At 38.7% G+C, this 23000-nt stretch overlaps 1 protein-coding gene across 2 annotated transcripts in view; it reads left to right on the forward strand.

Moving 5' to 3' along the window:
* Nucleotides 1–93: 93 nt before the first annotated feature.
* LOC107226218 (heparan sulfate 2-O-sulfotransferase pipe) overlaps nt 94–23000 on the forward strand; it is a 30583-nt gene continuing 7676 nt past the window's right edge. Inside the window, exons 1-2 of one of the 2 annotated variants that reach the window (XM_046742039.1) lie at nt 94–1061; nt 8978–9126. In XM_046742039.1, coding sequence (XP_046597995.1) covers nt 1009–1061; nt 8978–9126 — 202 coding nt within the window. In that variant the 5' untranslated portion in view covers nt 94–1008. Of the gene's footprint in view, nt 1062–8977; nt 9127–11276; nt 11390–23000 lie in introns of those variants that run through there. The other variant, XM_046742040.1, reaches the window with a different exon arrangement.

Below are 23000 nucleotides of genomic sequence, written 5' to 3' on the forward strand. Positions count from 1 at the left end.
CTGTTACTATTCCGCTCCGACACGCAGCGCTCGGTTCGAATTCCAGTTAGTGTGAACCGAGCTTCTCTACAGAGTTCAGATTCAGTCAGTCGCACGCGGAGCTCACGGCCAGACGATCCGTTTCCGAGAGCCGAGGATTCGGCCGACTTTCAAAATCGCCGATCACCTCGAAACCCAGAATCTGGCTAAATCTTTGACGGAAAATCATTGGCTCCGATTTCCGTTTTTCGCCCAGTTTTTGGGGCAAAAAAAAAAAAATTTAATCCCTTGATCGTAATTTGAGGTAAAATAATATCGATAATAAATGACGAAGACAGATTGAAAAAATACAAACACACGTATACGTATTTGCAATAAGTTAATTTGCCGCAAAAGCTTGTCGCATATTTTCGCAATATTCGTGATATACGCAAAACTACGGAAATACAAATGTGTTTCAGTTATCTGCATGGATTTTTACGAGTGGAATATTCGCCACGATCTCAGCTGATAATTATAGATAAATATTGATTGGTGATATTCGTTTTCTTGCTGCGTTCGGTGATAATGAATTTTCTGCGTGAATAGATTAATGAAGGAAAATTCAAAGACAGTATCCAAGAATTAATGGAAATTATTATTCGTGCAGTTGATAAATTCTAAAATCGTGAAGTGCGTCAAGGCGATAAAAGGAATAGAAATTAGACTAAAAAAAAAAAAAACAACAACAAAGAAACATCCATCGGATTTTACAGAAATAAACGTATTTGGTGAATCTTTGACGGTCATAATATTCATTGAATTAATATCAGAGCATATTGTACAAAAATTAGGTCAACAAGTCTTCATTTTCCAGTAATTTGAGACAGATTAAAAAATAAAAAAAAATAAAAACCACCGGTCAGTAATCATCAAAATATAACAGAACTGTGTAAAATTTGGAAAGATCGATCGACAAAACGTGTTTAATAATTATACCGTGTTTCGAAAAAAGAGTGAAGTTTGACAGTGCATCGAGGACTTGAAAATATGATCGTAAAGGATAACACGTGGAGGCAGCGGAGGTTGGCAGTTCCGAAGAGGTGAGTTTCTCCCAATTATTTCTTCGCATGTTCATTGAATTATTTAAATTTCGAACAGCGTTGCATTCTTGGTTGTAAAGGTCAGTGTGTTTTTATTTAGATTATCTAATATTTCAAATCATCTGAAATGTTCCTTTTACGTTCGTATTAATTTTAGTGTAAATTTTTGCCACTTGTCTGTCCTACAATACAGTTGGTTGCAGTTTTTGCACGGTATTTTGTACACAATGTTCGAACGTCTATCTTTAGGAGCGAATCTTTACCTGTATCATGCAAAAAACTTGAATTATTGTTTGTGAAGATGCTAATCTGCCGTATTAGGCATAGCAATGAATATGTTAGGATTCTTCAAGTCAGGAATCATACACTTATCGTTACTGACGGTGTTTATAATTGATTTAGTGTTTTACTCAAATTCCCTTCAAAATTATTATTCCCCCAAAAAAAAAAAAAAAAAAAACGGGAACGTAATAAGAAATGAAAGAAACTGGCACAAAAATGAAATATCCACTTGGGGTGAGTTGAAATTTATTCACAACTTTATTTATATCTTGAAATATGTTCATCCGTTAACGAATCAAAATTTGAGTCCATCAGTTAAGTGGGATAGGAATTATTACAATACATTCAAGAAATAGTGCACTTGGTTGAGTTTCGATTTCTCTAGCATTCTTGAAATTCCGTTTTTCAAAAATCCTCGCAACGTCTACCCGTATGTATAAATTTGAATCGTAGAACGCTCGTATTCGTACAATCAGTTTTCATCACCGTTAAATTTAACGAGCATAAGAAAGGAATTGAGAGGAAGAAAAAAATTAGATCGCAATATCAAAACCAGGACAACGAGCCCTGTTTATTTTTTAAACCGAAAACCTTGGGTCGCTTTTGAATTGTCATATTTGAAATCCGACACCGAACTCAATTGACTTACGGTTTATTTATTACAATTGGTGAATCCAGTTACTGCAAGTGTCAAGTCATTATTTTTCGTCGTTCAAATACCGTTGTGCTAAATTTTTTCTTCATTCTCCTTTCTCGCTTCTATTCATAACGTTTGTTTTTTGTTTTTTTCCTCTCTCCAATCGCATTCAGCTATTCGCCACACAAGAAATCGTAAATCGTCATATTACACAAACCGGCGCCCTAGATCCCTTCGATATCGAATGACTGTAAAAACCATGGAGAGTTAGAAGGGAGAAGTTTTACAAAGGTCTGGTTTGTGAATAAAGGGAAAAAAATTGTACACGCGTTGTGTATTAAATTCAATTCTTATATTCGTTCAACCTGCAAATTACAAAATCGTCTCGTTTTTGCATGGGAAAAAAGTTACTCAAGTCATGTTCAGTACAATATTGAAACTGAGGTGGGTCACATTATTCAATATCATGTGATTATAATTTTTAACTTAAATTCTAATATTTTAACCCAAGATCGTAAATAATTACAAGGCCGGAAATTCGTGGGCGCGGAGAAAGTCGATGGAAACTTTTTTTTCTTCTCTTGGGATAAAAAGCCGGTAATTTCCTATTAGTAGCATTAAATCTGTTAGGAAGAGTGAAATAACCAAATAAACAATCAACGGTTTAATAACTTGAATAAAAGCAGGCAGAGGAATAGATTGATAATAATAACAAAGAAGTAGCGATTTTTACACTTCTGTAAGTGAAATTTATACAAAAAAAGTAAACACTTGGCTGAAGATTTTTACTGAAATATTTATCAATAAATTCTGCAAATTTCCTTTCCGAAGTTCAATTCAAAACTGAAAAATTCTGTAACTTGAGACTCTTCAAGGTTGGTATTGAAAAAAATTTGTAAAACCCATCAAATATTGAGATAAAATTTTGGCCAAAGTAAAATTTTATCGACAGACTTTTAATACCTATACTTTTAGAGAATCTAAATTTTTGATTAATCAGAGAAATGTTGATATAAAATTTTTTGCCAGGTATAGGTTTCATGATTTAATTGCCGGCTCGTCCTTGTGAACAATTAAATACCGAATTTCAAGTAAGCCCGGTATTTTTTCTAAATCTAGACACATTTTCAGAACGAAATGATCATCGATTGAAAAATAGTAATTAATTTTTACGTACGGAGGAAAGTAGAAAATTTTATTTTTAAATGAAAAAAAAAAATCTGGGTTCTAATCATCGAGTAGCCAAAAAGTGTTGTGAAAGAAACCTAATCTCTCACAAGCAATGTGAAAACAGCAATTATTGGATCAAGCGAGAAAAAAATAGACAAAAAATTGTTTCTTGCATACTTTTCTTAAATTGTAACTCACCTGGGAAGACAATCGTAACTGAATGCATCGTTTCTCTGCACAATTCCTCGTTATCCGATGGACCGAGATCGATGTTGGAACAAAGCTGGCAACTTTGTGAACGAGATTTGAAGGCAGAATTTTCGTCGCTCAGATGAGCCGCACGTCGCGATTCTAACGGTTGCCGGTTCTCCAAACGGCTTCGGGAATGACGAGGTGGACGACATTGAAGTCACGGAAACTCGGAGATCCTCAAAGTTTGTCTTCTCGGGAATATTAAAACCGCTGTCTAAAAACAGCAATGAAAGTCTAAAAATGGATTTTCAAATACGGCTGAACGGCCGCTGATCCCGGGCCCTTAAAACCGACGAGACATTCGCAAATCGTTCTTGTCATCGGTCGATGAATGCGGAATTAAATCTGCAATCGCGTTTGAGAAACACTGACAAGGAGCCGTGATACCAGTCTTTGACAAATAGTGAAGACGCCATACTGAGTATGGATGAATAAATCAGAATATTCAAAATCTCTACAAATTTATTCAATCTTCAAGACGTACCGCTGGCACACATCGCGTCTTAACTGTCGCGAAGAGTACTCGTACACATTTACGATACGTTATGAATTTGAATTACGAAGTTCATACGGAGAAAAGAGGGCAGAGAAGCAAGGAGAGGGAGAAATTAAGACGAGAAAATAGGTTTCGGATAATTTTAATTAGCGGAAAATATTTCGGTACAGACACTTTTTCACAACGATTCAATTATTCTCTTCTATTCTCCTTCTTTCACTGCATTCTGCGAGTGTTTTGAGACCGGTAATTACACACATGTACGAACACACTTACGACTAGAAATTGCAAATGAATGGCTTAATGATCGTACGCACATTCTATATTTATGCTTTTACCGTAGTACAAACAACACCGCCTTCCTTCACTCGTCGTCAGTTCTTTAAATTAGCATCTCGAATTTATGGACTTACAATTAGCTTGAGTTACTCTCGTATATAGGCCATTTTACACGCAAACGTCAAAGGCTGTGTTGAATGTCGAGCTGGTGAAAAGTCGCACTTCGCACAATTTGAAAGAAACATTACATTTTTTCGTTTTTCTGAATCCCGAGCAATAAATTGACGCGGAAGAAAAATTAATTTACATTAAAATAATCACAACGCACGTAAGCCGATATTTTCTTCAGTGCCCAAAGTTAACTTAGCGTCTATTAATTTCTTCCTAATTTTACGTGACAACTGATATGGAATCCTTTCATTCCATTTACTAAATTATATCTTAACACGTCCGAGCTTATTATTAATGGCATTCGATGATCTTATTTGCATTTCAAACTAGCGTATCGCCTTCGGTAATTAATTACTCCCATCAGCATAACGACTCTTATGAACGTTATCGCAATTATGAAATTTTTCACCACTCCCGATGACCCGTTATAGACTTTGTTGTGCAGATTGTATCTTTTCTCTCGTTTATTTGGGTGTTTCTTTCTCTTATATACGATTCGTGGCGAGTAATTTCGTCCATTTGGAACATGCATGACCAATTTCCTTCGCTTCTCGAAGAAAAGGAATTGATGATCATTTCTGTATCAGAATTGCGCAAGAGCGTAACGGATTTATTGGTCCCAATTTTCGATCGAAGATCCGTTCTGTACGTGATGTGAATACATTGGAATGTTTTTATAGAGAATTCTATGACAGCCGAACGATTTTTGATATTGTTCAAAAATTTTTCATTCAACTAGTTAATTGTTTATAAGTATTGAGAGTGATGTTGAAAATGACCGTTTTCAAATTTTCAAAACATTTATAAACTGTATTTTCCTATTCGACGATTTCAAGATCGGACCTATAACGGGCTAATTTTCGCATCTATATTTTTAAACACTTTTAATTATTTTTTTTATCAACTACAACATTGTTTAAATGGTGTGAAAATTCTCGAAAAAATTCTCAAAACTTCCATTCATCACTTAAAACAAATCTAGACCGGTTTGATTAAGGGGGTGGTAAAAAAATTTGAGTGTGGCAAAAAAATAGGCAAAGTACCCGCCAAAAACAAGTTCAACAAGTCGCCGCAATGGCGCTCATAAGCAATAAGGGAAACAATCCGATTGGCGCTTGGTAATCAGGGTTCAATCTGATTGGCGTATTGTGGAGCTTTTGCTGCAGTAATGCCAACTTAATTTCTCTCTACTTTGCGGACACTTTCTATGTACACGGAAATGGTCCTCCTAACCTCTACCATCCGTAATACGTTGCCTTGTCGGTTTTTTTTTTCAAACATGACTCCGCAGCTGCTCGTTCTTATCACTCATTTCCCGATCGTCCAGCCTCGATCCAGTTTGGCCAAGCTTCTGTGCTGCAACTCCGTAACTAATCTCCATACCTTGTGGGTCCGGTTACATGTGATACAAGCATGGTTTGCCAGTTATCCGAGATAGCTGTAATATCGTAACGAACCCGCGGTTATCATACCGTAATCGTATTCTTACGGCTCCCCATCTGGTTCGCTGAATGCCTGTGTAATAATGCATACTTTATGATATTGCATGTACGTGTAATATATGGGGCGTTCCACGCCAATTCGACCAGGGTCTGACCTTCGTCCTCTTGGATTCGATTCACGATTTTTTATATTGTTTTTCCAATTCTAAAAAACTTTCCAATTTTTTTCAGATTTTTTATACCCTCAAATGACGATGTTATGACAATCATATCGACATTTTTGAAATTTATGACAAAAAGTGACGTGAATACTGTGCCCAAAAGCAAACATATTCCAACCAAACTTGAAGTGTGCGGGCAAAACGATGATTTTTTTTTTAATTTTTCAACCATTTATTAAATTTTTTGTAGTCATTTTGATTTTTTCTGAAGATACGGGGTTCGATGTGTTTTCCCTATCACAACAACAATCTGTTATTCTTCAATTGAAATTCAAACAAGAATTAAGAATAATATTACTCAATTATTTTGAGTATTCGATTTCGAATTCCAATTAAAATTTACAAATTGCCATTTGTACCAGGATAAATATATCGGACCTTGAGATTTAAAAAAAAAAATCAAAATGACTCGAGAAAAAATAAGCAATTAGTTAAAAAACTAATAAAAAATTACTGTTTTGCCTGTTCGCTTCAATTCTGATTGAAATATTTGTGTTTTGACCACAGAACTTGGGTAATTTTTTTCAAAATTTTGAAAAATGTCGAAATATCAAAATTTACGGTATTCTAGGGGTGCCGGGAAAGGTAAGAAAAATTTTTTTAAAAAATCAGAATGCTTTTTGGAGTTGGAACAACAATATAAAAAATCACGGACCAAACCCAAGAGGGTAAAGGTCAGACCCTAATCGAATTGACATGGAATGCCTTATATACACTGCAAATGGAGTTAATTTCCGAAGAGTCGATAATTAGCAACTAAATTAGTTGCGTGATTTATCTTGCTGCAATCATGCGTAACGGATGTTATTTCGGTGCGGTAGAAAAATTTGCAGAAATTTATACGTCTTTCATTTATATAAATCAAACGCTAATTGACCGCGATCTTTTTCGAATAACTTGATCATTTTCTTTGATTATAACGGATATAACGGAACTATCAGCTGGGAATTTTAGCTGTTATTTTCACGAATGAAAAATAAATTTGTAAATTAGAATGAAAAAGAAGAATAATCGAATATTCAAACTTTTCAAAGTAAATGTCAATCTAAGAATACAAATTTCTTTTTTCATAAAGAATCGCTGGTCACACAATAACTTAAAAATCTACAACCTCAAATATGTGGAGTAAACTTTTTATCGGATAAAAGTTTTTAAAACGTAAACGTAAACGAAAATAAAAAATAAAAATGAAAAACAGAAAATTAAACATGATCGCAGGATCAACGGTGCGAAATAAAGTCGAAAGGTGTAATTGTAATAATTTCCTGTAAATTCTACATTCACTCGCTTACAGTCATGTTGTGTGGGCAGAATCGTAGACCGTGAAATTGGCGTAACCTTCACGGCACTTTCATACACGAAGTTACTCGATGATTTTCAGTTTTACCCGGGCGTGGGAACTTGCAGATTTAATGCGAAGCTTCCACGGACACTGCGAATTAATTAGGGTCTTGATTTCGTTTCTTTTCCTTCGTTTTTTTCATCACAACATCGAACGGGATTTTTAAACTCATCCTGTTTCTCCTTCTTTTCCGCATTCTTCATTCCAGTGGTAAAAAAATCAAGATATCGCAACAACCTGCAGCACAAAACGCGAGATGTTTAGAATGCGAGAGATAAATGTGGTTAAGTTATAACGTTGAGATATTAAAATAAATGTAATATTCCTTAAATTCTATATACTTAAATTGTTATATTCTGTTGTAATGCTCATACGTATAATAATTGTAGGGATTTATTATACGTTATTTTAATTACAAAAACCTCCCGACTTAACGAACACTTGAAAACAGAAGACGTATCTGTGAGCTTATTACGTGTAACAGAACTGCTGTTGTAATTATAATTCATCTATTGGTTTAAAATTTTTGTATGTGACTTTGAAATCCGGTGAAAAAAAAACTTAAATCTTGTCAAAAGATTTTAGCTACGCTATGAATAAAAAAAAAAAAAAACTCGCTCACAAATTTGATAAAATGAATTATATTGTTTCTTATTATGATATGTGTATATATTTTTTTTTTTATGCTTCTGAGTGTATTATATATTTCTACAAAAACGGTCACAATGTCAGTGCTCGTGAAGATGGCATTTTCCCTGAGACCACGTTTTTCTCGTGGAAATTAAACTGCGGTCCGAGTCTTTTGCTCCTCGATTTCTTTTTCTATTTTCTTCACGCATCTGAGGGTGAAGCGGGTTCAGGTATTTAAACAAACAACGCGTAATGATCTTGACGACGGGACAGCGAGTCACGCGAATTTAACAAGACGGTTTTCGACTCTGGCGGAAACAGGTCACGTGTAAAAATTCATCTTTTAAAACAGCCGCATACACGCATATATTCTCTGTGCATTTCGTAGTGTGGGCGTTGCTCCGCGTAATTAAAAAATAAATTACCTCGAAGTCGTTCTATTTGTATTCAATGTGTAACGCGGTAGGAGCGAACGAATGCAGCGTGATGCCCCGGTTTTTCAACGCCCTCGGCACACATATTAAATTGTTGGAACCCGACGCAATATCAACGACATTGTATTATTTCCGATCCGCGATTGAAATATTTTCGTCTCATTTTCGTTTCGACAATTTCACGAGGATCAGCCTTCAATTCCCTGGCGATTCGTTATTATATTTACGATTAGAACTGGTGATTGAATCGATGTGAATCCGGGAAACGAAACGAAAGAGCGATAATCATTTTGAGAAGACTGTTGAAACTGATTCGATCCATTTAATTCTTAAACCACGTGAATCGGCGAGGCAAAAAATATTCTTCTCTAATCAATCGAACCCTCGAGCGCAAATCTTACGTGTTACAATCTCGTCCGGAACTTCATAGAAACAAAATATAACCCTTGTCCAAAGTGAATCGATTGGAAAAGTGCTATGATATTGGATAAATAAAGTAATAGTAAAATAATAAAGATATTACGATTAACGAAACACAAAATTTCATGTTCTTATTGCAGAACCAGCGAGCTCATCGCCCTGATCGCATTGTCGAGTACGCTGTTCCTGTTTCTTCACACGAGAGATCTTCACTCTCGATTGAGGGAGATGGAAGTCCGACTTCAACCAGGAGACGAAGAAGGATTCTCCGCGAGTCAATTATCCTCTGGTGAGCGTTTCGTTGCCTTATGCTTTTTTCACAGTATTCTCGTTTTGTTCTTGGGTTGTGTAGCGAAACTTGAAAAGAAAAACAAGGTTTTTTTTTGAGTCCATGCATGTGAATACAAAGCTACAAGACACAGAGAATAAAGCACACAAAAAAAAGGAGTTACTGCGGATAGTTTCGTAAGTTTGAGAAATAAATGGCAAGCAAACCGAATAAACGTATCAGAATTTACGGTGGTCCTCATAAATTTTTGCGTTTTAAAGGAATACGTCGAAATGATGGATTGGACTTTATTCAAACGGTATACCGATCATTATGGAATGCCAATCTAAAAAAGTCGATAAAATGCAATATAATCATTTCTGATAATTGATGTTCACATGCAAACTAATTTTAGGTGTTAGTTTATGCATGGGCTACCAATTTTGTCACGATTCTTTCGAAGAAACGTTTGAAGTAACGATTAAATATTGTCTACTCGTTTCCACTGAACAATTTCATTCTGAAACAAATAGTGATGCTCTACGGTGTTCAAATAACCGGAAATATAGTGAAAAATTAAATTTTCGTGAGATAAGCGATGTGGGGATAACTTCATAAAATTAAAGTTTCCTCGGTGCCTAGAAAAGTCGGAAGAGAAATGAACATAATAAAATAAGACGTGAAGAATAATTGATATCGTAGAAAACGAGACTTCGAAACGAGAATGAAAATAGCGGTACCGACAATGAGTGTAACCGTGAAGTTCCCGGTGTTTACTTCCATGCACCGCTTACTCAGTCGAGAGATTGAAGGTCAGGCGTGGATCTCGGAGTTTGAGAGCGAAGCATCGTGGTACCGAAAGACGGGGAACTGTAGGAACCAACGAAATTGAAGCAGCCAAGCCGAGGAGAACGGCAAGGCGGAATAGCGGAATTCCACTCGAGGGTAAACCGAGTCGGGCGAATCCTGGAAATGATCCAGCAAAAGCCGTGCTGCCGAAGGTGCGACTAACGGTCCTAGAAATGTTCATTTGCATGCGATCGGGATCCTTGCTGATTAGTTGCGCCGCAACAATTTATCAGCATTCGCGGCGTTTTCCGATTCTACGTTTCACCCTACTTGTGACGCGTCTCTCACTTCGAGCTCGGTTGGACGCTGATGTCGTCTTTCACGTACACGGCGCATCGCTTCTCGACCGATCGACGTTCTTTCGTCGGTATTCAATTTTGTCAATCCGTGCGAATTCACCGTCGGATGTTCGATAGAGGAGGAACTTTTTGTCAATGCTCTCCGAGTCGGAGTAACCGGATGTCGCTAGAAATCGTCGTACGATGGTTGATGCCGATACGAAAGACTGGAAGTTCCACCTTTCCTCGGTCACTCGTCGTTGATCACTCATCGATCAGTCGTACTCAACATCGTTGACCGAATGACTCAGTGATCGAGTCCGATTGATCGCTTACTGATTGTTAATTGTCATTTACGGTGCGTCGTTAGTTCCTCATTCGCGGATTGTAAAAGGAACGCGACGTTCGACATACGCGAGTCAGAAAATGGACGAGACTCTCAAACTTCGTCGTATTCACCGCTGACAAAATAGAAACCTTAAAAAATGAATACGTCGAATTAATTCTGCTTGCATCAAAGTTGATTTCAGGCACGCGCCTTTCTCGACGAGAAACTCAGCCTCGCGCCGCGACCGATCGAAACGACGAAGATGTAGCCTGGAAGGCAATCCTCGTATTTCGGAACTGAGCAAGGCATTAATTTTTTAAAATCAAAGCGAACGAGCGTTGGTGAAATGAACCGTTCCGCGCGATGCTCTCGCATCAGAGCCAATTGTCACTCGGCCAAACTGGACGCAACGATTATCGTGGCGTTGCTGGTTCCTCGCAATTGAGGCACGGCTACCGAAACGCTGATGTTCGCGGCGGACGTTTTCTCGAGTGAGGAAAAACGCGCCGCTTCCGCGGCTTTGGTTCTCGCAGACTACGAGCGTCGATGTCCGGTGTGTTCCACTTGCAACGGCGTCTCTAGGTCAGTCGGCGTCTGCCGCTAATTGCGGGAGTTGCTCCGCCTCGGGGAAGCCGCGGAGGTTTCGCCCAATTCGATCGACTCGCCTGCCAACCTTATCGCCGTGATTCGGCATATCGCGCACCCTAAACTCAAACGCAGCTTCGGGCAAGACGGACGCGAGGTGACGATGCCTGCGATTCGACGCTTTCGATTCATCTCTCTGAAGTCTCCGAAAGCCAAACCGTCCCCCACAGCGTGAATGTTGCTTGTAAGAAGAGAGTGAAATCCTGAGCTGTCAGAATATACTTCATGATACTTGACGTCTATGATTCTACTGACGCTTAGTCGTTGTCAGCCAACTCTCAATGGTTTTAGCCCTTTCGCAACGTGTTGAATTATCAGTGCTTCGACTATACATTTACATCTACGAGCACAGATGTACATGAGGTGTTTTTTGATCACGTTGATTTACATTTAAAGTGAAACCTGCAGCCTCTCCCTTAATATTACCATTACACGCGTGTTATTTATCGCCGAAGATGCTTCGTAAGCGTTCCTAAAGCATCATCAACTTTCTCATTTAAATTTATCCCTATATTGCATCCGGCTGACTGTGAAACGAATATAGTAATGTGGTAAACGTGAGCATCGCTTCAGAATAAGTCCCCGCAAGTATAATATGATATATTATTATAATATTCACCGCAGATGGAAAAATCTATCGGCATTTATAAGATTCCTACCTCATAATCAGCCGAAACAGAAAAGACTCATAATTAGTGAAATTGCTTTCGTATTCCGGAAGTGTAAATTGCATTGGTCTATCATCAAATCGATTGTCTCTTACAAGCAATTGTCACAATATATAGGACACGTATTCAAAAATGTCAAGTTAAACCAGTCCGCAATATTTACTCACGTGCAGTCGAGCGTGAATACTTCAACCTTGATCTTGACCGCGAAGTACAGACAGATATAATCATCGGGGATCTTCTATGGCCACCTACATCTCTAGATTATGCGCAATCCTTTTTACCACGAAACGAAGTAATCAGAGGCTAAGCATTAACTGTTACTTACACTTACGTGGAACGAAACGATCGTCGTCTCGCCTTTCAGACCGTTATCTGTTTCTTTTCGTGTCAATTTCCGTTCTCGCCCCTCTTTTTCAAAGCGCTATTCAAGCCCATTTAGTTATTCTTTCAACGGACAAAGCAGGAGATGGCATATTAAAATATCTCGAACGGATCCGCCAGCTGGAACCTTTCACTCGCGGCGGAAGATTATCAGCAAAGAGAAGAAGAGAACCGAGAAGTGCTCGACTTTGAAACAGATTGCTTCTTTCGATCCTGCGCCTTGAGACACTCGGGTGTTTTCTGAATCATTTCCGCAATTTTTCTTTCACTCATTGAAAAAATATGAAAAACGAGTCAACCCAAAACCCAAACTCAAATCATTCCGATCAAATTCCGATTGGATTCGATCGGCAAGCCATTCGTACAACCGTAAAAGTTTGTTTTAACGCTTCGAATTCATAGTATAGAACCGAAACTTGAAACGCGTGAGAGATTAGTGTTAACAAAATTTAATTCAATTAGAATAATACCAGTACGTTCACCCTGACTCAAACTCATGATCCGACCTATCTCACGCATTTTTTCATCGAAATTCTTCCCGAATGCAAAACAGGCGTTCCTTACGACCCAGAACTTGTACCGTTTCCGATCTCGGAAGAGTTCTTGGAGGCGTTTTTCCCATTGTTCAGGGACCACTTCACGTTTCCCAGTAACTAATCGTGAGAATCAGATACAGGATCCTCAGGCTCATCCTTTATAATCACGACCACTACGCATTTTGTCTCTCTCAAGGTTCATTTTACATAATTTCACGAGGTGAGTTACTCACTTCCAAATCTCATTCACCGGCATAATGAGGTCAAAGGTTTGATGTTAGGCTCAAATCGCAGCTCGTTCCTAACTTCGGCAATTGTGATATTCTTGCACACTTGATCAGACAATCTGTCGTCGTAACGATTTCAATGCTTTATTCCGCGATGAATAAAATTCCAACAAACTTGTCGAACGATCCGTGTGACCCATCACAATTGAAAGGCCGTATTCCTAAAGTTCCTTTGTTACTTTTCAAGCCATCTTTTTTATACAGTCTCCACACCATTCGCTCAATAAAAGACTTCGCATTCTCACGGCAAAAGGTAACATATATATATATATTCACGGACGTAACGGTGTGATGCTAAAATCTTGCGGTATTATATGCATGACTTATGGCCGATTGTTCGACACCAAGGTTTGCCGTATTCCAAGGTCCGATTCGTGTCAACTCGAATCCACGACATTTCACACATAGCGTATTTAATCTCACCGTAGATATGTGAAAAAAAAAAAAAATTACCGCGCGTACAAACACGGGCCGTAAATTGACTTCTCGTGTATTTTTTACATGCGAAAAGTATTAATTCACACCATACGTGATTTCTTTTTTTTTTTTGCTTGATATTTTTAAAAAAACTCTGGAAATTCTTTCAATTTTACTAATTCACGTTTCACGTGCACGCTGCTCATTAACTTTTTTAATTAACTCCAAACGTCCCGCTGTTAACGACTTGAAAATGGAGCGTGGTGAGGTAAATAATTAACAATTCAATTAGGCGCAACACGAATTGTGTTACAATTGTAATATTAACTTTCAACGATGATTATATGAGAATAGAAAAGAGAACTAAACACAGCCGGTTAACGAAACAAAAAAAAAAAAAATTCGTCGTTACTCTAAAGCCTTTTCTCTAATTTCGACTTCGTCCAAATTCGCACAGATCATTATTTCTCGATGTATGGTATATAAAAATGCTTACCTCTCGTGATTTATTGCAGGAAGTTTACTTTTTTATTACGACGAATCACTTCATTGACACAAATAAGCTATTTTAACGACAGCTATCCTTGATTTTATGAATATTGATAATGGCATGTCGAATTTAAACGTAAGAATCGCAGTGATGAACTTTTTTCACCTCCTTTTTTTTGGCAATTTTATTTATTTTGATGATAATAACACTTCTTATAATTTAGCTACGTTTGTTCGAATCCTCCTTCATTCATGTATAACGTACATATTATTTCATTGCCTGAATTGCAAGAATCCATTAAAACTAGTACAGTTAGTCGGTGCAGAGACACATGTGTTAAAACCCGTTATATTGTATTACATCCACGAAATCTCATCAAACTTTGTCATAAGAAACGCGAAATCGGTCATTCATATATTATACATACATGCACAATTTTTAATTTATTCAATCAAGTGTTTTTATCGATTCACGAAACTATACATCACATCTAGTTCACATCAATTTTACATTTATTTTTTATTCCGTCTTGAACTAAATGAATGTTGATTGGTTTAAAAAAAGCTAGTCATAAAATAAACGTCGATAAATTGCTCACAGATCGAGTTTTCAAGTCAAGTAATTATGCATCTAACGACAGATCTGAGTCATCGCACAGATTAGCAAATGGATTCTGCGTTCCTGCAAAATTTCGCCTCTCGTTACTACTTCAAAGTTAAACTAAGACCTCGAATTTGAAACATTCTTCGATTAACCGATATGGGAATTATTCCTCACATAGTTGTTCCCACGTACCTGCATCGAGTTACACCCTGAGTTTTTCTAACAGCCAAACGATCCGTACGCCTGATTCAGGCAACCGTAGTTACAGCTTATCTTCAGGTTGAACGTCGTATCCCAAATGCCTGATATTATTCGTTTTGACAACTTCGAATATCATTTCTTTTTGCCAATGTTTGGTATTGCTGAACCTGGCGATGAGCCGTAACTCCGGTTGCCTAAATCAGGCGCACGAATCGTTTCGCCGTTAGGAAAACACGCGATATAATACACCGATATTAAGTACAGAGATCAGTGGTATAATATCGTTGCAATAAAATGACCGAGTTAATTAAATGCAGGAGTCCTTTCGTCGCAACAAGGAAGGTATCCCAGGTCGATCTCTCGATTTGATTTCTTTTGTAATATGTTATAGTAGACTAAAAACTAAGCGATGCGTATTTTTTTTCACCTACCATCCTAACAACCAACCTAACCTAGACTAGCTTAAATTAACCTAACCTAGGCTAACCGGTGTAATTGTAACGTACATATGTGGAGAAAGGCAACGTAATGGTTCGCATTCTATGCGTACAGAAGATTACACGTAGCTTGCGTAGAAAACGAGACATTGAACTTGACTAAATCAGCCTGCGGTGAGCGTGCCGAGTCATGCAAAAGTCCGACGAAATTACCTCCGAGGCTCTAATTCCTCGGCATCGTGAAGGTTAGACTTGCAGTTTCACGAGAACGGTGAAATCGAATTGTTGTATGTACACTGGGGGACAACGAATCTGAGACGGCTAATTTTTTACACTGGACGAAGTTATGTTGGCAACACGGAGAAACCTACAGCGCCACAGTCGGCCGAGCGCGAAACTAACTCAATGTCAGTAAACGTAACATAACCTATGACCGTAGAATCTAACCTAAGAATACGTGTCAATCCAACAATTCATCATCCCCGCGGTATTCTAGGATCAGATTCGACGATCATGGGTTATGTTACGTTTATCGAGATTGAGTTTGTTTCGCGCTCGACCGACTGTGGCGCTGTAGGTTTCTCTGTGTTGCCAACGTAACTGTCTAGTGTAAAAAGTTATCCGTCTCAGATTCGTTCTCCCCAAGTGTACAAATAGCGTGGATTCTATCCTCACAGTACAAACCGAGACATCAAGCAAGCTTTCTCGGGTCTCATGATTTTCTCTGCCCATTTTTTTTCTCCCTAACTTGGGACTGCCGATTATTTCTTTTTTTTTTTCGTCTATGAAGTAGGTATCTTTAATTACGCATCCTCTCAACAAATCCACCACAGTGTTGGATAATAGAGAATTCATGAATTATTATAGAGGAATAAATAATGCAGCATCGTTTTTATTCGGAGTTGGTAAACGTCTCGTATAATAGGAGCCTTTTTAAATATCCTTATCCATGGACGTTCGGCAATTTGTCTTCGATTTATGTAAAGAGAGACTAATCATTTCGTTGAAAAATTACACTCCTGTCCGTTATCGTTTCCTTGCATCGAAGTACAGTATTCGGTTCCTAAAACTAGACAGGATATCAAAAAGATCTATATCTCGTTTTCCACTAAATTTATAGCCTATACATATATATTCGTCCATTTTTTGAGTTTTTTTCTTTTGTTTTTCATCGAAATGTATACGCTACGTACGTATATAACATTTTACAAATTCCTAGTCAAATTTTTTCTACAGAATCGTCAAATTTTCGTAATCATTTCAAGTTTCGATATTTTTTTTTTTTTTAGTAGAAGGCAACAAACGCAAATCTACAAAAAGATATTCTTCGAAAATTTCGAAGATGATTCAGTTTAATCGTTTTCCATGCATCGTTTGGATTATAATATTTCTTGAAGTGAGTCAAATTTTTGACCGAAACTCCGAAATAGGTGGCGAATTTTACCAACAGATATTTATTTTTTGTTTAAATCGATAACGCGAGATAAATAATCTGGAAATTTGGACGAGGATGGTGATGAAAATCGCACAACTTTTCGCTAACGCGTCGCGGTGAACTTCGTTTGTAAAAATATAGCAGTTGCCCCGTGTCTAACGGTTGTCTAACCTTTATTACGCCGTTTCACGGTCCTTTTGCTTATTTTCCTCTTCTTCTAAACGTCAAAGAGTGCAGCAGGCTGCCGAGATAATTATCGGCGTGGGTGCATCGACGGATCGAATGGTTAATGAAGGTGTTCCACAGACCGCAGCATCTCCGGCCTTACAAGGAGAGCTGCATGCTCTCCTTGCTCATCGTCGTTCCAGTTTGACGCGACGATAATTTCTTCACTCCTCAACCTCGTTGTCTACTTTAATCTTGCAAAAAAACAGAAAAAAAAAAAAAAAATGCAGTTATACGGGCACAAAATGAACAATTGGAATTTTTTTTCCAGTCGAGGGAAAAATGTGGAACGATCAGAAAATAGAAGGATTGCGACGTCGAATTTTCAAAGACGCGAATATCTGACTTACTGAATTTTTTCATTATTAATATTCAGATTAATTTTTTTTTTTAATTCTATTGAATGGAATTTCGTATTTTTGAAAATTCGATAGCGCGATCATTCGGTTTTCTAATTCTTCTACATCTCTACCACCTATGAACGTAAAACCCGATATGTAATCGTATTTTTTTTTTATTATGGTCACCCATTACGATAATTTGATGTAAAGATATTATCCAACTGCAAAAAATACAGTCAACCGAAAAAATAAATTTAATGTTGCAACAAGCAGAAAATTTACTACTGACAATTATAATCATACACTAAATAGTTACTCGTACACCATTTTTTCTTTTTTTTCTTTTGTAATTGCAACAGTGTTCAAACCGTTATTGTAACGATATTACCATGGAATTATCTAGTAACCATAACGAATGAAATTTTTCCCAGTACGACGCTTGCATTCAGGGTTTTATGCAGCTGCGTTATGGTATTATGCATAACTGTAATTACCTTTGTTACTTCTGTAATCGGTGGAATGATCAAAACGACGGCCTCAATTCGGAACTGAGAGAAACGAGGCTGCAGCCTGGTTTCTGCTCTGAATACACGAGTAAATTTCATGTCGAGCGATCTGCAAGGCTGTTACAGATATGTTTTTCCCTTAAGAAATTCGTCTTTAGCACAAATTTAGTCTAAGCTTCCCAATAAATAGTGCCTTGATGAATTTTATCAATCAGATTTTCCGGATTGGGTTACAGAGATAAATAACGAATTTTAAAAGAGAACGAAGATTATACACGGTTATGTAAATATTTCGACTTTAAGTCAAAACTTCGACCACCGGCTTTCTAAAAAGCGTATAAAAGTTATTTACTTCACGTGGATTCTCTGTAAACTTGAAAGCACCTCGTGGCGGTGAAAAAGTACCTGCAAGTATGTTGTCTTATATAGTCGTAATTAATTTGCGTGAAATACTCGTGCGGCAGAGTGTTAATGAAATATTGCTTCGGTATGGTTACGACGTATTATATCTGTCTAGTTTATTCGGAGAAATTATATTCTCATCTGATGAAATGAACGGTAATTTCTCTGCCTAGACAGGAGAGATTTGTATAACACGTGAAATCGGTACGGGTGTTTTCAGAATGAGCCAGATGAATTCAGAAATAATTGCGTTGATTCTGAAAGTATTTTCGTGGAGGCGTTTGATCCGTGATGGATGAAAGACGGAAGAAAGATAGAAAATTAGCCAAGTGTTTGATACTGAAATTGTTAAGGAGAGGAAAAATTTTGGAAACAAAAATGGAATTGTTTTACATATTATTTGATATAAAAACGAATCAAGTTCAAATGTGGCAGGAAACTCTTCTGCCTTTTAATTTTGACCTGTGAAAAGTTGATGAATTTTTTATACCAATCTTTGACTATTCAAAAACTTGACTAAAAAAATGAATTAAACAAGATAATTGGAAAAATGTTAATTAGTGTAATTTCTTTTAAGGGTTGTTTCTCCAGTTTTTTTTGTTTTTTTGTTGCTTTGACCTCCAGCGTTGACCCGATTAAAAAACCGTGAAAATTTTTCCCCCTGGCGTTTTCGAAATGACCGAAGAGCGCGACGTCCCTCCGAAAAAATCCACACGAATAAGAAACGAGGTCTGTTACTCCGTTCGCGACTTACGAGCGCTTCGAAACCGCGCCGCGAGTTAATTGACCCGCGGAAGAAACGAGCCTCGAATCTGCGGCCCCGCGTTACGCGCGTTACGCGCAATCAAAGGCTCGCTCTCTTGTTAGGCGAGTGAATTGTCGCAAAACGGAGCGCGGCCTACTTCCGCTAAAACTTACAAGCGAGTTTTCAATGCGTTCGGCTAGATTTCCTGGGCGGGCGATCGCTGACCGGAAGTCGGCTTTGTTCGATCGCTGCATGCTGCAGGTGCGTCGAATTCGTCGGGATTCGTGAGAATAGTCATCGGTGAGTGAACCCGAGAAATGCGATGCCGGTCGTCGGTGAGAAATGAAGAATGCCGTGAAAATCGCGGTGAATGAGATGAGGCAATTAAATGAATGACATGTACGTACAAAAAATGACGTCTCAAAAATTTGTTTCTTCCAGCTTCAAGCGACGAGTTCAATTCTTCTTCTTCTTCTTTTTCGAAGATGTCATTCGGTACTGTTTCATTCCCACAATGCGGTTCATCAACGTCACCAAAGTTAATTTCCGCCCTTTTTCATCAATTTTTGTTATTCTACGTGACAAAACATCTCCAAAAAGACTCAAGTTGCGCAATGCACAGCTTAAATAATAACTATTCCTTCGTTTTTTACTCACTCCCGGTACATTTTTAGATCAATTCTCTGCTTTTTCTTGCGCCGAAGAACAACAAGAAAAATTTTAGTGCCGAGTTGTCCCAGTTCTTCCAATCGAATGGAATCATTTCCGGTCGTGGGATCAAGTCTGCATGAATTTTTTTTTTACAGTAATCGCTTCTTCAATAATTAACGATTAGATGGAATCTGAGTAAACCGTTGCGAACTTTGATACCGATCATCATATGAACCGTTACTTCTAACCGCAGATCGTGTCGGACGGTTGAACGGATGTTGATGGAATTTTTTACCGCGAGTTCTCGTTTTTCCTTTTTCATTTCCTGTTATCTGATTTGAAAATAGTATCCTCGAGTAACAAATGAGCAACGGTATAGTCAGCATAACCGATTGTTCTTACCGCATAATTTTTCTCCGTAAAATCGAAAGTATCAGCATCGTCTTCCGGAGAGTGAAACCCGTTTTCACACCGGTATTGAATCCTGATATACGTAAGCGACGTTTTAAACGATGATAATTATGTCCGAAGCTTTTTGCGGTTCCCCTATCTGCTACACCTCGTTAGATATTCTAATTTTAGGCAATTTGTTACGATTTTAGAAACGATCAACGGCCAAGAAGTGAAATTTAATCGCGTAATCGGTCGGCTAACTTGTCCCAACGTTCAGCAGATTAATGCGACGCATATTTTTGACAGTGGAGGAGAATTCAGCTATGATTTGATCTCGCTCAACTTTCGCTGGTAACGATTACAAATTTTGACGTCATTTAATTAGCTGTAACGCGATTGAGCCATCGGAATGCAGGGAATATTTTTACATATTTTATTGCCACCACGTATAAATCACACGTTGTCGCATCAATTATCGCTTATTTCTGCCATGCTTCGCCACTCAGCTCCACGTCGTTGGTCTTGTGATGTGAATTCACGAAAAACAGCGTCTCTGTTCAACTCAATGACCAGCGAATGGCATCAAGAGGTCAGGGTTAAATTCCAATAGAAGCTGCGCCTACATCGTATGAAAGAAATCGACGCGTGGCATAAAATCGGGCCTTGATGCTCCGTGCGCTGGGTTAACAGGCCAGAAGAGAGCTCTTCCCAGTTCACCGCGACTTTCCCAAGTTCTGGGTCAGTGACTTCTTTCTGGATCGATCTCGACGCCGCCTCCTTTACTGGATCGATCATTATTCTTCAAAATCCACGTAACATCCTGCGGAGAAAACGTATAATGTAATTCGTCCGACGATCCGTGATTCGAAACATTCTGACTCGCGATCCGGTGATCGAGTTTCAGTTTTCATTGATCTCCGTTTGCTCGAGCGTGATTTTGAACCTTAGGCGAAACCCAACCAAGCCTTCCGACGGACAGGAATAATTATCAAACACGTCCCCGATTCCGTTTCCGCTTCAAGCTGGACCGAGTCGCAGACAGGGGTGATTTATCCTCCGAGGAGAACTTGTCCGATTCTCTCGGGATCGGGATCGGCGATCGATAAGAGGAGCCTCGATCTTTCGCGCGGCACGCGATCGGCATCAAACGGCAGACGCGCGTCTCGGGAGGAACGTCCGGGGCTCTCGGCATCTCCTCGAGCGATTCGCGGTATTAATTAAGGAAGAGACCCGGAAGCGGGAATTCCGTCCGTGGCATCCGCTTAGCTTTAACGATATAACAACAGGCGGGTCTGTTGCGACTCGTCCGAGGATCGCGAGTTCGATCGGCTTCGCGTAGCCGGTTGATCGTCGTCTCTGCGAGTCTACTTTCTTCGCTCTCCGATGCCTCTTTAGCAAAATTGACTCGAGTTAGTAAGAGCGAAGTAATTGCCCCACCGGCAGGAAGGAAGATCTGTTTTACTGCCTTTCGCGGAGCTGGTAAAACCAAAGTAACGTAAAACCACTCGAGACTCCGTCGAGCCTCTCGATACGCATCCGTGTGTGAATGATTACGGGGATAGCGAAGGCGGAGGGAAGGCTCTTCCCCCTTTTACGGAAAGCGAAAATTATACGTTGGGCTGATGAAAATCACGGAGCAATTGTTATTGCGTCTCGTAAATCCACAAATTATCTTATCAGAGTTGTGTCTGACCACTGGAGAATCGACGCTCGTAAACTGGTGCTCACCTATTTCAGTACACGAGAGTGAAAGGCTTGGAAGTTTCATTTTACCGAAAGTCAGCGTTTGCCAGATGCGCTTATGACTGCCCTATATTACGATCTGTCTTACTGGCATTTTCATTGCCACCCCCATCACCAGAGAGCAAAGGCTGGCAATAACGTGTATAATCTGTGTGCAAGTAACTATATACACATAAATATTGCATTCCTAATGGCATCAGGAATTTCAACCATAGAGTGTAAACTGAGTGGATAGAAGAAAGTCATGTGCCCACAAGTTCTATCATTTTGACGGGAGAGATGCACTCACTTGAACAATATTTATTCAGAAATTCGAATGCAATTGTGTAGATTTATTGCTGTTCATTCGCCTCTTAGTAATACCGCATATTTTCTTTCTATTAAAAAAAAAATTGTTATTCGAGCGATGTGCACATTGTCATGGAAATTAATAGCATTTGAAAATCGTTTCGATCTTTGAATGCGAAAGTGTAAATGGGTCACGTTGAGTAAAGCATACCAATTATCCATCTTTGTCCTTTTCTGTACAATGACAACACTGAAACCTGGACAGAATTGGAATTGATCAAGCATTCATATCACGGATCATCGATCAATCGAATTAGTCCTCCTCTTTTTTCCAACGTCACGCACGTACCACGGAAGCATCGCGAAGAGAAATTCTGTTCGTGGAATTAGGAGTAAGCTGTTCATCTATAAACGCGACTTCCCTATTTGGACTTTTATCTCGATGGAAAAATGAAAACAAGTTCATGGTCTCGGTGCTCCAATTCAACCGTTGACTCCGTGACGTGTGTTTACGTACCTGAAACGGTGAATCACTCCAATTTTTTCATATTAAAATAGCTGAGGCGTACTGATCAATGTTGCGCAACGCTTGGCTAAGATCATTAACCACGCATCGGATCTTTCACCAATTTCTCTCACGTTCGCATCTGAAAACTCATGGGATAACGGATCATCCTTAACGCTGAATGGCCCGAGATATCTGATTCTCGATTGCGTCATACCAAGATAACATTCATTGGTAAATAAAAATATGTAAACTGCGTGAATTGTAACGTTGTTTTGTTGGCTAGCCGTTTATTGTAAATTTAGTTAAATCCAGATGACACGCGAGTACGCCAAGTTTGATTATATTCGTGACTGTTCCAGACATGGTAAAGTGGGCGGGCTCATTCTACTTGTAGAAGCCTTTCTTGGTCTGACCATAATTGCGCTCTTGTGATTACCGTCGAAAGGTTTAGTGTTTAGAACGACATCAGTAGGCGTGTGCGGAGAGAAAAATTCAGTAGCAAGTGCACCGCACGCAGAAAGCGGTAAGCCACAAT

The sequence above is a fragment of the Neodiprion lecontei genome, chromosome 5 (assembly GCF_021901455.1).
Source record: "Neodiprion lecontei isolate iyNeoLeco1 chromosome 5, iyNeoLeco1.1, whole genome shotgun sequence".
Lineage (NCBI taxonomy): Eukaryota > Metazoa > Arthropoda > Insecta > Hymenoptera > Diprionidae > Neodiprion > Neodiprion lecontei.